General features: G+C 33.3%; 1 protein-coding gene across 8 annotated transcripts in view; it reads left to right on the forward strand.

The window, feature by feature from the left end:
• PIK3C2G (phosphatidylinositol-4-phosphate 3-kinase catalytic subunit type 2 gamma) overlaps window positions 1-12,733 on the forward strand; it is a 365,888-nt gene that overhangs the window by 277,753 nt on the left and 75,402 nt on the right. For 6 of the 8 annotated variants that reach the window (XR_005379904.1, XR_005379905.1, XM_038576933.1 and 3 more), the window contains 2 exons: window positions 10,863-11,052; window positions 11,549-11,670. Coding sequence is in view for 6 of the 8 variants with exons in the window: in XM_038576933.1 (XP_038432861.1) it covers window positions 10,863-11,052; window positions 11,549-11,670 (312 nt within the window). In the remaining 2 variants the exon portion in view is untranslated. Of the gene's footprint in view, window positions 1-2,724; window positions 2,913-6,095; window positions 6,271-10,862; window positions 11,053-11,548; window positions 11,671-12,733 lie in introns of those variants that run through there. The other 2 variants (XM_038576936.1, XM_038576935.1) reach the window with 2 other exon arrangements.

A 12,733-nucleotide genomic window follows, 5' to 3' on the forward strand; every position in this document is an offset into this window, starting at 1 on the left:
ACAAGCCAGGGGAGGGGCAGACTCCCGGCAGAGCAGGGAGCCTGATGTGTGCCCCTCAGTCCCTGGACCCTGGGATCATGACCTGAGTTGAATGCAGACCCTTAACTGACTGAGCCACCCACATGCTCTCATTAAATTTTCTTGATGCTTTTTTAGTACTTGGCAAGTTGTTATCTCATGGATTGTTGTAATTCCACAAATATGAGTCAAAGTCTTCCTTTGCCTTAGATTAACCATTGATACCCACAGAAATAAAATGTATAACCATAAGAAAGCAAAACAAAACAAAACAAAAAACAGAACCTAGAGGAATTAACAATGATGATATCCAACTTTCCCTAAATTAGGAAAACAAAGAGAAATGCAAATTAAACCAGGTGGAAGTTTCCCTTTAATTGTGAAAGTCTCTCATTTAAAAGAAATAAATTATTAAAATAAATCTGAACTAAATTCATTTGATAAACTACTTTTTTAATCGCAGGTACACTTTTTACAATGCTGTATTTCCTAAGTTGCACGACCCAGTCACACTCATTACAATGTTTGATGGCTTGGCTACTGTTCTAAAATTCTGCAATAGGAAAGCCTCAGTTTTTGAATTATATATGCTAAACTGAGAATTTGCCCAGTTTCCCTAAATATCAAGTCATGATACACCTTAGCTATTTTTATTTTATTTATTTATGATAGGCACACAGTGAGAGAGAGGGGGGGGGGGCAGAGACAGAGGCAGAGGGAGAAGCAGGCTCTATGCACCGGGAGCCTGACGTGGGATTCAATCCCAGGTCTCTAGGATCGCACCCTGGGCCAAAGGCAGGCGCTAAACCGCTGCGCCACCCAGGGATCCCAGCTATTAGCTTTTTAAAAAAGATATTTTAACTCTTTAGGTGACTATCAGGCTGAAGGTTAAGAGCCTTTGGAAAGTTCAACATACCCACCAAGAATGCCAAAAGTCATTAGTTTAAAAAGATGAATAGCCCAGGTGGCGCTGTTTCACAACAGCTGCTAACCCCCAGAACAGCTAGCTACATGCATCAGCCTATCCTCACTGCTATTCCTGACTCCGTGAGTTGCACACAACTAGACTAATTTACTATTTTAAAATGTATTTTTTCACATTTTAAAGATTTTTATTACCTTAATTACAGCACCATTTATGGCTATTGATTTTTCTATATTATTGCATGTTAAGATTTATTTTCCTGCTTATTATCAATAAAATAAGCTGGCTTTGGTGGGGGGTTGGTGGGAATAGAAGCCTGGGATATCATTTCACTGGCATAAAACTTCTACATAATAAAACCAGTCCATCAACCTTTTTTCTAATCCCCTTCTTCCATTTGCTCTGATTTGGCTGGTTTTTCTAAATAGCATCCCTAAGTGTAAGAATTACTTATTGATAGTCAGACCATGGAACCTAGAATTCCTGTTTATATGCAGAGCTAAGTGCTTGTGATGACATTTACATAAGGCTCCCTAACCTTGTAGGTAAATTTTGAAGACTTCAAACTTTAACTTGGAAAACAGCAATTTTTTCTCTCCTTTTCTTTCTTTCTTTTTTTTTTTTTGTAAGCCAAGTTCCAAAGAATGAAGAAGAAAAAAAAAAAAAAAAAAAGGAGAAGAAAGAAAGATAAACCTAAAGCTGCCCCTTGTTTTAACCATTATCTAATTTCTCTTTTGTAGGATTTCAGTTTACCTCAAGTCATTTTCCATAAAACCATAAATCTCCACTTTTGTTTTCTTTTGTATCCCTCTGTATGTAGTTTACTACCTTTTGGGCTCATATATATTCATTTCTTTACTTATTTGGTAGTAAGCTTTCTGAAATAATATTTGTGTAATATTTTTCTATTTCCAATTACTTTTCATATGTTACCTAATTCAATTTTATCAATGGTCTTGGGGGAACGGCATGGTTTAGTCATCATCTGTGTTTTATAAATGAAACAATTGAGTCTCCTGGAAGCAATTGACTTTCTTGAGATCACGGGCAGAACTAATAAGTGAGTTCAGAATAGAGCAAAATTGATTTCTTACATAATGGATCCTCTTCCAGGACTTTAAGCAAAATCACACAGTGATTTTTTTCAAATGGTGAAAAATCCTACATGTGAAACTTCTAATGCTCTGATAGTCTCAGATAAATATAGATATTTTTTAACTTTAGTGTCTTCAGATTGGGTGAATATGGTAAGAAAATATCCAAACATCTAAATGTTTAATAAGAAAATGTCTACATGCTTATAATCTATGTATCTTAAATTAGGGTACCAGGGCATTGAAGCCACAAGGATTAGCATGAGATACTCTTTCATAGTATCTATTTTATTTAAAAGGTTAGAACATGAAGGTTAAAGGTTTGTATTCATACATGTGTGCATACCTGTGCAGCCAAAATCATCTCTTTGTCATGCCAGACAATCTTGAATTTTTATTTTTTTTATTATTATTTAATCTTGAATGTTTAAAACTAAAAATGCATAGAGAAGAACTTTATTGTGTATCAAGAATTCATCAGCAATAATTACTCACTGAATTCATTTCAGAATGGTAATTTTTTTGGTTAAAATATGTGGGTTTGAATACTTATTGTTCCAGTTATAAACTTGTAACAAAGTAAGAATTATCTTGATAGCACACTTTACAAGCTTAAGAATGAGAAAGTGTTGGTCAGATATTTTAGAGATTACAAATTCAACGTTGAACTATTATTTTTCTTCACAGAATAAAAGAAATTGTGACAAAGTTGTATTAAGCCATTGTTCCCTCTGAATTGTTAAGAAAGACTCACAAAGCTGGACACTCCATCAGTAACTTGAATACAGAAAGGGAAAAAAAACTGTGTTTATCACACATGCCAAAGCCAATGCAATGAAAATGAAGTTTGGAGGTTAGATGAAGAAATTCATTCATGGGAAGTATGAGTCACTTGAAACTCTTGTATTTATATATGATAAAATTACAGAGTCAGTGGCAAATAAGAATGTTCTTATGCAAATTCCTCCACAGATAAATTTTTTGAGAAATATTTCTCTGAGACTATTAAAGAGACTGACTGGTACAACAGGTATTCTATCAAACCACAAAGCAATATAAACAACTTCAGCAATAGAAATATGCTCTTGAAATTTCTATCCTATTGCCTCAAAAGCTTCACTCAACTGCCATTCATTCCACAGCATTATAGACACCTCTCCTCAGTGGTTATTCTGTTATGGCTCATAAAACAGTGAAAAACTTTTGCCCCTTAACAGTCACATATTAATATAAATATGAGTTCAAAAATATTACAAAATTTAATCTGAGAAAAAAAAAAAAGACAACTACTGCTCTCTGTCTGTATGTTGAACCTGGCATGGAAGATCAGACCTCCTAGATTCAACCCAGTCTTCTGAGACTAATAAACTCAGTTGCTCTTTCACACGCTCATAGCTAGGAAACCTGTTAGCAGCAGTTGTTTCTACTGATAAGCAATTTAAAATGTTTATGTCATAAAAAAGGTGAATATGTTATGAAATACAATAGATTTTGTATACATTTTAAGATAGGATCTAAGGCTTAATTTTATGGTTATTATATAACCACTTGGACTATGTTCCCTGGCTATAAGAAATATTTTTAAGTGTTTTTCCAAGGGTTATTTTTATGTAAAAACTGAAATATCGTTATTTTAGTGCCTTTATTCCACCTAAGAGTTCCATGTTAAACATATTTATTGGCTAGTCTTTTTTTTAATTTTTATTTATGTATGATAGTCACACAGAGAGAGAGAGAGAGAGAGAGAGGCAGAGACATAGGCAGAGGGAGAGGGAGAAGCAGGCTCCATGCACCGGGAGCTCGACATGGGATTCGATCCCGGGTCTCCAGGATCGCGCCCTGGGCCAAAGGCAGGCACCAAACCGCTGCGCCACCCAGGGATCCCCATTGGCTAGTCTAAAGACAAAGTTGAAAGGCTGCTTATTATAAATAATGAGAGCAAAGACTTGGGAATCAGGTAAACATCAGCTGAAATTTTTGAATACCACTTTCTAAATGATGTCACCTTTGGTCTTCATTTAACCATCCTTGGTCCTTTTTTTTTTTTTTTTTAATCTATTGCTAAAATAATTTTACTGCTTTCCTATAAGGATGAAAAAATTAACATAAGGCATTTAGTGCAGCGCCTGCCAAAGGATATATACTCCCTGAGGACAGATATCTGATTTCTTTCTATCTCTATGTCCCAGCACATAAAACAGTGCCTGGCAGGGAGTTAGAAGTGTTTATCAGGATGATCTGGAGGTTTCCTCTAAGAAATTTAAGAACTAGTTCCTTCCAGCTGCTACTTTGAACCTGTAATATGAGGACACTCCAAAGTATAATCCTGCTGATGCTGCCATTAAACAAAATAAGTTGTAGGGCTGCCACTTGCATAAATCAGATCTTTGCAGAAGCCTGAAACCTACTACTATCAGGGCCCCAATCCCAAACAGTGCTATTTTATCTGAGCTGTTAAATCTGCCACCTGTGAGATAGGAGATGGATTTAGGTCAAAGTTTACCCTAAAACTATAGGCTTATCATAAAAGTTCATCTGTCACCTTGAGTCTTCGTACATATTGACTTCTGGGCAATGTAAAAGTAAGACATGGATGTGTTTGAGATTTTGTGAAGGTGAATAGATCATAACTTATGATTTATGATTCATAGCCTATCTTTATGAGAAGTGAGTACATGCTGTCACCCTCAAGCTTTCCACCCCAACACATAAAATATGTTCAGTAAATATTTGTTGAAGAAATGAATGAATGGTTGGCTCTCCATAAATCATAATTAGCATTGTACTAATACTACTATTATTATCTTAATTCTTTAAACTATGAATGAGAAAAGAAATGAATGTTTTATACTGTACAATATACCCATAAATTCATAAAGTCAAAGAATATCTTTAGAAATATGAACACTGTGGAAATGAATAATGATCAGAGCCATATTTTAACTTTTTAAGTGAATTTTGACCTAGATTGATGTATAATAATGGAAAATTTTGGAATTTATTTTAAAGAGTCTAATACTAGAACAAGATAAATGGGTTTGAAGTTTTGTAAAATTGAGGGGAAAATTATTAAACATTATTGAACTACATTGTTAACACTGAGGACATGGCAGATTAGTCTAAAGAAGGCATTGCATGATAACTTTGATAGATGCCAACCCAGAAAAGTAGTATTTAATTATATTCAATATCCATTCCTCTTAGAAAATTTTAGGAAGTTCAGAATAGAAGGAAACTTAGATAAACATCATACTTTTAAAAGTGAAAAATTGCAAGCATTCCCATTAATGTCAGGAAAAGATAATAATGTCTTTATATTGATAAGTAAAGCTCTATGTTTAAGTTTATATATTATTATTTTCTTTTTGAATAAGACAACAAATAAAATAATCTAGAGAATTTTAAAAATTGGAATAACAAGAGTTCAGTAAAGTAAGCAGTTACAAGATAAACAACCAAGACTCCGTAGTAAAAGAGGTTAAAGGGGAAACGTTATATGATCACTTCAATTGATACAGAAAATGCAGTTAATAAAGTTTAGAATCACTCTTTTTTAAAAAATAAAATCCAGAATAGAAAGGAATGCCTTAGCTAAAACTGAATAGAAAACATTATTCTTAATGGTGAAATATTGTAATCAGGAACAAACCAAAAATGCTATCATCACTTCCATTTAATATTGAACTGGGTCTTAGCAGTGCAAAGATAACAAAAACTCTATCATTTTTACAGATTACATGACTATGTCTATACAAATTTCAAAAGATTATACAGAAATATTGTTAAAATCAATAAAAGTTTAAAACCATTTACATATTATCAAATATTATTTAAAATTTAGGAAAAGATAGCATGCACAATTTGCCATTAACAAAAACATGTTCAACTGGAGAATAAATCCAACAAAAGATAATGCAAATCTTTCATAGGAAAAAAATATCTAAGCTCATACAGAGAAATGTAAAACAAGACTTAAGTAAATGGAGAAATCTACCATGTTTGCCAGTTGCGTATCTTAATATATATTTTTTAAGATTTTATTTATTTTTTTTAAATAGACCGAGATAGCAACAGAGATAAGGAGAGCATGAGCGAGGAGGAGAGAGAAGCAGGCTTCCTGCTTGGCCAGGAGCCTGACTTGGGACTCCATTCCAGAACCCCAGGATCATCACCTGAGCCAAAGGCAGCCACTTAACCGACTGAGCCACTCAGCACTCCGCATGTCTTAATACAGTAAAGATATTAATTCTCCCCAAATTGATTTATAGTTTCAATGCAATACCACTCAAATACTTACACATTTATTTTTTGTATGGGTGAGCCTGATAGGTTGATTCTAATGGGAGAAGATATTTGCAAATGACATAACAGATAAAGGGTTAGTATCCAAAATCTATAAAGAACTTATCAAACTCAACACCCAAAAAACAAATAATCCAGGTAAAAAATAGGCAGAAGACACGAATAGACACATTTCCAGAGAAGGCATCCAGAGGGCTAACAGACACCTGAAAAGATGCTCAACATCACTCATCATCAGGGAAATAAAAATCAAAACCATAACGAGATACCATCTCAAACCTGTCAGAACGGCTAAAGTGAACAACTCAGGAAACAACAGATGTTGGTGAGGATGCAGAGAAAGGGGAATCCTCTTGCACTCTTGATGGGAATGCAAACTTGTGCAGCCACTCTAAAAAACAGTATGGAGGTTCCCCAAAAAGTTAAAAATAGAACTACCCTACAACCCAGCAATTACACTACTAGATACTTACCCAAAGGGTATAAAAATGCTGATTCAGAGTGGCACGTGGACTCTAGTGTTTACAGCAGCTTTATCAATAATAGCTCAATTATGGGAAGAGTCCAAATCCAAATGTCCATCACCTGATGAATGGATAAAGATGTGGTAGATATATATAGGATTGAATATTACTCTGCAATCAAAAAGAATGAAATCTTGCCATTTGCCACAATATGGGTGGAACTAGAGTGTATTAGGCTAAGCAAAATAAGTCAGTCAGAGAAAGACAAATATATAATCTCACTCATGTGGAATTTAAAAACAGAAAACAAACAAAAAAACAGAAAACATAGAGGAAGGGAAGGAAAAATAAAATATAATAAAAACAGAGAGGGAGGCAAATCCTAAGAGACACTTAAATATAAAGAACAAACAGGGTTGCTGGAGATGCAAGGTGGATAGGGGAATGGGCTAAATGGGTAATGGGCATTAAGGAGGGCATTTGTTCAGGGCATTTGATGAGCACTAAGGGTTATATATGTAAGTGATGAATCACTAAATTCTACTCCTGAATCCAATACTAAACTATATGTTAACTAACTTGAATTTAAATTAAAAAATAAAATACAAACAGAATATATTTGGGAGACTAGAGGACCTAAAACAGTGAAAAAATATCTAAAGAAGAAGAGAGTAAAAGAGCTTGTGGATTTCAAAACTTGTAAGTTCCAGATTTTGAGGAAGGGTAATATTGACACAGAAATGGACAAATGACAAGTGCAACACAGTGAAGAGGCTAGAAGCAGCCCCAGGCATATATAGAGGCTTAGTATTGGACAAAATTGAATCACCAAGGAAAGAATAGTCTTTGTAATAAAAAATATTGGTTAAATTTATGACTGTATGTATACTTTCAGGTACTGTGATATATTACTAAGTTAAAATAGCAGATTACAACATTGCATAGAGTTGTGTTTTTTTTTACTCCTGTCTATTTTACTTTTATATCACACAACATCACAATCCGTACAAAACAGTGCTCTATTTGTCTAATTCCTTTCTCTCCCTCCTCACTCTGTCAGCCACACTGCTGTTTTTGCCATCTGCCAAACACCAGTCACCCAACTACCTCTGAGTTTCTGGATTACCTGTTGTTTCCACTTTGAATGTCCTCTATCAGAAATCCCCATGGCCTACACTCTTGACAAATTAAGATCTGTGTCAAATCACTCAACTCTCTTTTCAGTGACATTACTTCTGACCATCCTATTTAAAATTGCAACACTGTTACCTACCTCATAGTCTATCTCTACAATTTCTATTTCAGTGTTTTTTAGCACTAGTGTATGTTTCTTTCTCAAATCCTTAATCTTTAAATGTTTATTTCATTATTGTCTGAATTTCACATTATATAAACTCTGTAAAAGGAGAAATTTTGGTTGTTGTTGGAGGAAGAATGAAGGGAATTCCTGTTTTTCTTCATGTTTTGCTGTGTTGCTTGAGTTTTATCTATTATATAAAGTCAAGTTTTTTAATATCCCTGAATCTCTTCCAAATAAGCAGACCTATCAAATAGAGTAACAAAACCCAATAACTATGAACAATATCTACAACAAAACTAGGCAACAAAGTCTTCCCAAGAACACTAAAATATGAGCAAGTAGGACAAACCATTCAGCTTTAAGACCTATGTATCAGCATATCATGGGAAGAAACTAAAGAAGCAATAGGTCATCTGATCTGAGAACAAGACTCCAAAGACGACACAGGTACTCATTGGAAAGCTGAGCAGACCACTTTGATAACAGCAGCTAAAACTGGAAAGAATTTTTACACACTTCAATTCACTGGGAAGGACCAGGGTTCTGTGGCAGATCTGAAAAGGTCAGAGAACTTTATGAGCCTTCAAAAGTAACTGGAGCTCCCTTCCAGGAAAAAGTTCTACACCGAAGAGAAACTGCTAGGTGTATATTCCAACATGAGAGAGGAGAAAGATCATAGGAGAAAAATAAAACCAAAGTCTAGAAAAAAAATTTGGGGTGAGGGAATAAGCAAAAGAAGCATATCTCAGAAAATATTAAACAGTTTTTATCACTGTGTAATAGCAACAGAAAAAGGAGCTTCAGGCCCTCAAAAATCTTCTACTCCTTCCTAAAAGTTCAGGAATGCTAATTTCATATTCAAATGAGCAAACAAAATGGATCTTGTTTGAACATCATACAAAATTATATTAATCAATAAAGAAGTAAAATGTAAAACAAAATTCCTACAGTGAAGTATGCCAGAAAGACATTCCCACAAAAGAAATTGTATCCTTATATTTCAAATTGAGCTAAAAGAAATTAACACAATGATAAAGACATGAAAGAACAATATGTATCACAATTAGAAAAACTCAGAAATAAGGTGATTGAATTCAAGAAAGAAAATAAAACACTTTTATTGCATTTTTTGTTTTTATTTAAATATCAGTTAACATGCAATATTAGTTGCAAGTCATACAGTGTATTAGTAGTTAATTTATAGTGAATCAACACTTCCATTACAACACCTGGTGCTCATCAGAAGTGCACACCTTACTGTCATCACTTATTTAACCCATCCCCCACCCAGCTCCTTCTTGGTCACCATCAGATTGTTTATAATTAAGACTCTGTTTCTTGGAATGCCTCTCTCTCTTTCTCTCTCTCTTTTTTTCCCCTTTGCTCATTTGTTTTGTTTCTTAAATTCCACATATGAGTCAAATTATGTGGTACCTGTCTTTCTCTGATTGACTTATTTTGCTTAGCTTAATAGTTTCTAGCTCCATCCATGTCAGTGCAATTGACAAGATTTCATTCTTTTTGTGGCTAAATAATATTCCATTATATATATATATATATATGTGTGTGTGTCTGTGTGTGTGTGTGTATACACATACCACATCTTTATCCATTCATCAGTCAATGGACATATGGGCTCTTTCCATAATTTGGTTATTGTAGATAATGTTGCTATAAATATTGGGGTGCCCTATCACTTTTAATTAGTATTATTTTTGTACTCTTTGAGTAAGTACCCATAGTGTAATTCCTGGACTGTAGGGTAGTTCTATTTTTAACTTTTTAAGGAGGCTCCATACTGATTTCCACAGTGGTTGCATCATTTTGCATTTCCAACAACAGTGCAGGAGGGTTCCCCTTTTTTCCACATCCTTGCCAAAAACTTGGTTTTTTGTTGTTGTTGTTAATTTTAGCCATCCTGACAGATGTAAGATAGTATCTCATTGTGGTTTTGATTTGTATTTCCCTAATGATGTTAATCATAATGATGATGGAATAGGAAGTACATATGAACAGAATAAGCACACCATTTGCTTTATAGTATTAACCAGGATAAAAAGGACAACACTCCAAATCAGATACTAGAGAAGATGGTACAGATAAGATGAAGAACATTATATGAAGATATTTATATCATTAGAACACAACTGCAAACTTCAAATATAAAAAAACCCAAAACTTTAAAAAGTAGAAACACACCAAAAACTAAGACCACAGAGTGAAAAATATTTCATAGAGAATACTGTATATTAAACATAGTATATAATATGCAACACTTTTGCAACATAGTTGAGAGAACACAAATATATACAAAAATAAAATAAAGCAATAAGACTTGAACCATAACTTTTTAAATATTTAAATATGGAGAGAGAAGGAATAATATAGAGTACAAGGATAGATGCTCAGCTTCATGGAATATGCATTGTTCTATAGTTTTTAACTTCTGGAATTATTTAAATATTTTAAATAATTTTAAACTAAAATTGAATTTTAAATGAATTATTTCTAAAACAAACCTAAAATAAGTCAAAATACAAAATTATAGTTAGTTTTATATTTCACCAAGAAGGTTTCTTTTATATTCTAACAACTCAAGATGTGAACTTGGGGTTTATAAAAATAACATTTTATAAATAAACAGACATGGTTCTTGACTTTTTCCTCAACATCTAACAAACACAAGAAAACAAATTTTAAATGAAATGAGTCAACTCAGAGAAATGTTACTCACTATCTTTTCTTTTTTGTTTCTCTAGGAAAATAAAGGAAAGTCTGGAATGCTTCCCTGTTAAGTTAAATAACCTGATCCATACACTTGCACAAATGACATCCATAAATCCTGCTAAATCTGCTTCACAGAATTTTTCCCAGGAATCCTGTATGCTGAATGCAACCAGGTCAATTCAAAGAGCGACAATTTTAGGGTTCAGCAAGAAAACTAGTCATGTAAGTCTCAAGTCTGTCAATTTGACTTAAATTTCATTTGACTTCGTCTCAGACTTCCCTTCACTATGCTACACATCCTCCTTTATATCATGATTTTTTTTTACTATGCAAATGATAAATCAGTTACAATTTGAGCAGAAGTACCATTAAAAGAGAATGTTCTAAGGAGAAATCATAACAACCAGAGCTATTAGTAGAGAACCATCAAAGAGAACAGTTCCTACCCTTTGGTAGACTATAAATCAAAAGCTAATTAAAGTGTCCACATGAAAAAAGAGCAGAAATTAGGCAGTCTGTTCCCAGCACATAAGATTATGATATTTTCATATAGTGTGTTTATAGGTAATTTTGCCTTTACAAATTGCATCTTTTAGCTCTTGTGATGACTTTTTGCAGAAAGTTCTTGCTTTATTTAGCTTACATGAAAACAGATTTTTAAAATGTATCACAGGTTGATAATGCCATCTTTTGATTTTTGTCTATTTATTTTCTGCAGCTGTATCTAATCCAGGTGACACACAGTAACAATGAAACAAGCTTTTCAGAAAAATCATTTGACCAGTTTTCCAAACTTCACAGCGAACTTCAGAAGCAGTTTGCATCACTGACTCTCCCAGAGTAAGGCACTGTCCTCCCCAGTGTTTTGCCTGAAGTACTTGTCCTTGAACATAAGGAAAAATTACGGTTATGGGATTTTCTATTTGTAAGCAACACAGCATTCTGACTCAAATGCCATTGAAACTATCCCAGCAGAGTCTGTATTGCTCCCAGAGTAAAGAACCTTTGTCTCATAAAAACAGGACAAGGTTTGCAATTTCTCTGTTTGCTTCTAGCCATTGATTTTGTAGATTGAAAATTCAGAAGCCATTTCATTTTTCATCAGTTCTAAGAAAAATTGTTTTATTTGCCCATTTTTATATTTAATATATTTTTTAGTTTTTTCTATAAAAATAAGATTGAAATTGAAAATGCAGAACTAAATTGGATATATCTACTCTTTCAACAAATAATTGCAATAAAAAGCTCTGATATAATTATTTCCTATACCAGAAAACAATTCATTAGTATTATTTAGTATATAAGTAAAATTTACTAATTCCAACTCACTTTTGTTGTGAATTGTCAACTTTTACTTGGATAATCTAAATTTAATTTATTGTTATGTTCATTGTCAAACAATCTCGACAACCATTGCTTTTGTTCATGTTATAATTTTAAAAATACTAAACATAAACACATTAAGAATAACTGAAAATTACTTCCATTCAAAAGACTTTTTAAAACTCATCACTTAGAACTAGCCAAATTTAGGTCATAGATTTCAGTGTATACCAAAGGAGTATCTTGACTTTAAAAAAAATGACCTTGCCAGAGATTATATTGGCATGTAGGGAAATCAAATGTTATTTTATTTATACTGAGATTTTTAAGTAAATGGTCCTTTAACAATGTGAATGCCCATATCTAACCTGACATACTTTATACATGTGGATTTTCACTAGGCTTTCAGGATTTAGTCACTTTCCAAATTTGAATCTAAGTAAAGTTATCAATGGATGGAGAGATACTGTGCAATATTGAAGAGCAAAGTAGTTCATGTTTATGAAAAAGTGTGCTTGCAGATGTCACAGAAATTTTGAAATGCAGATGCTTTAAGAATCAGGAAGTCAACAACTTAGAG

Source organism: Canis lupus, chromosome 27, assembly GCF_011100685.1.
Source record: "Canis lupus familiaris isolate Mischka breed German Shepherd chromosome 27, alternate assembly UU_Cfam_GSD_1.0, whole genome shotgun sequence".
Taxonomy (NCBI): Eukaryota; Metazoa; Chordata; class Mammalia; order Carnivora; family Canidae; genus Canis; species Canis lupus.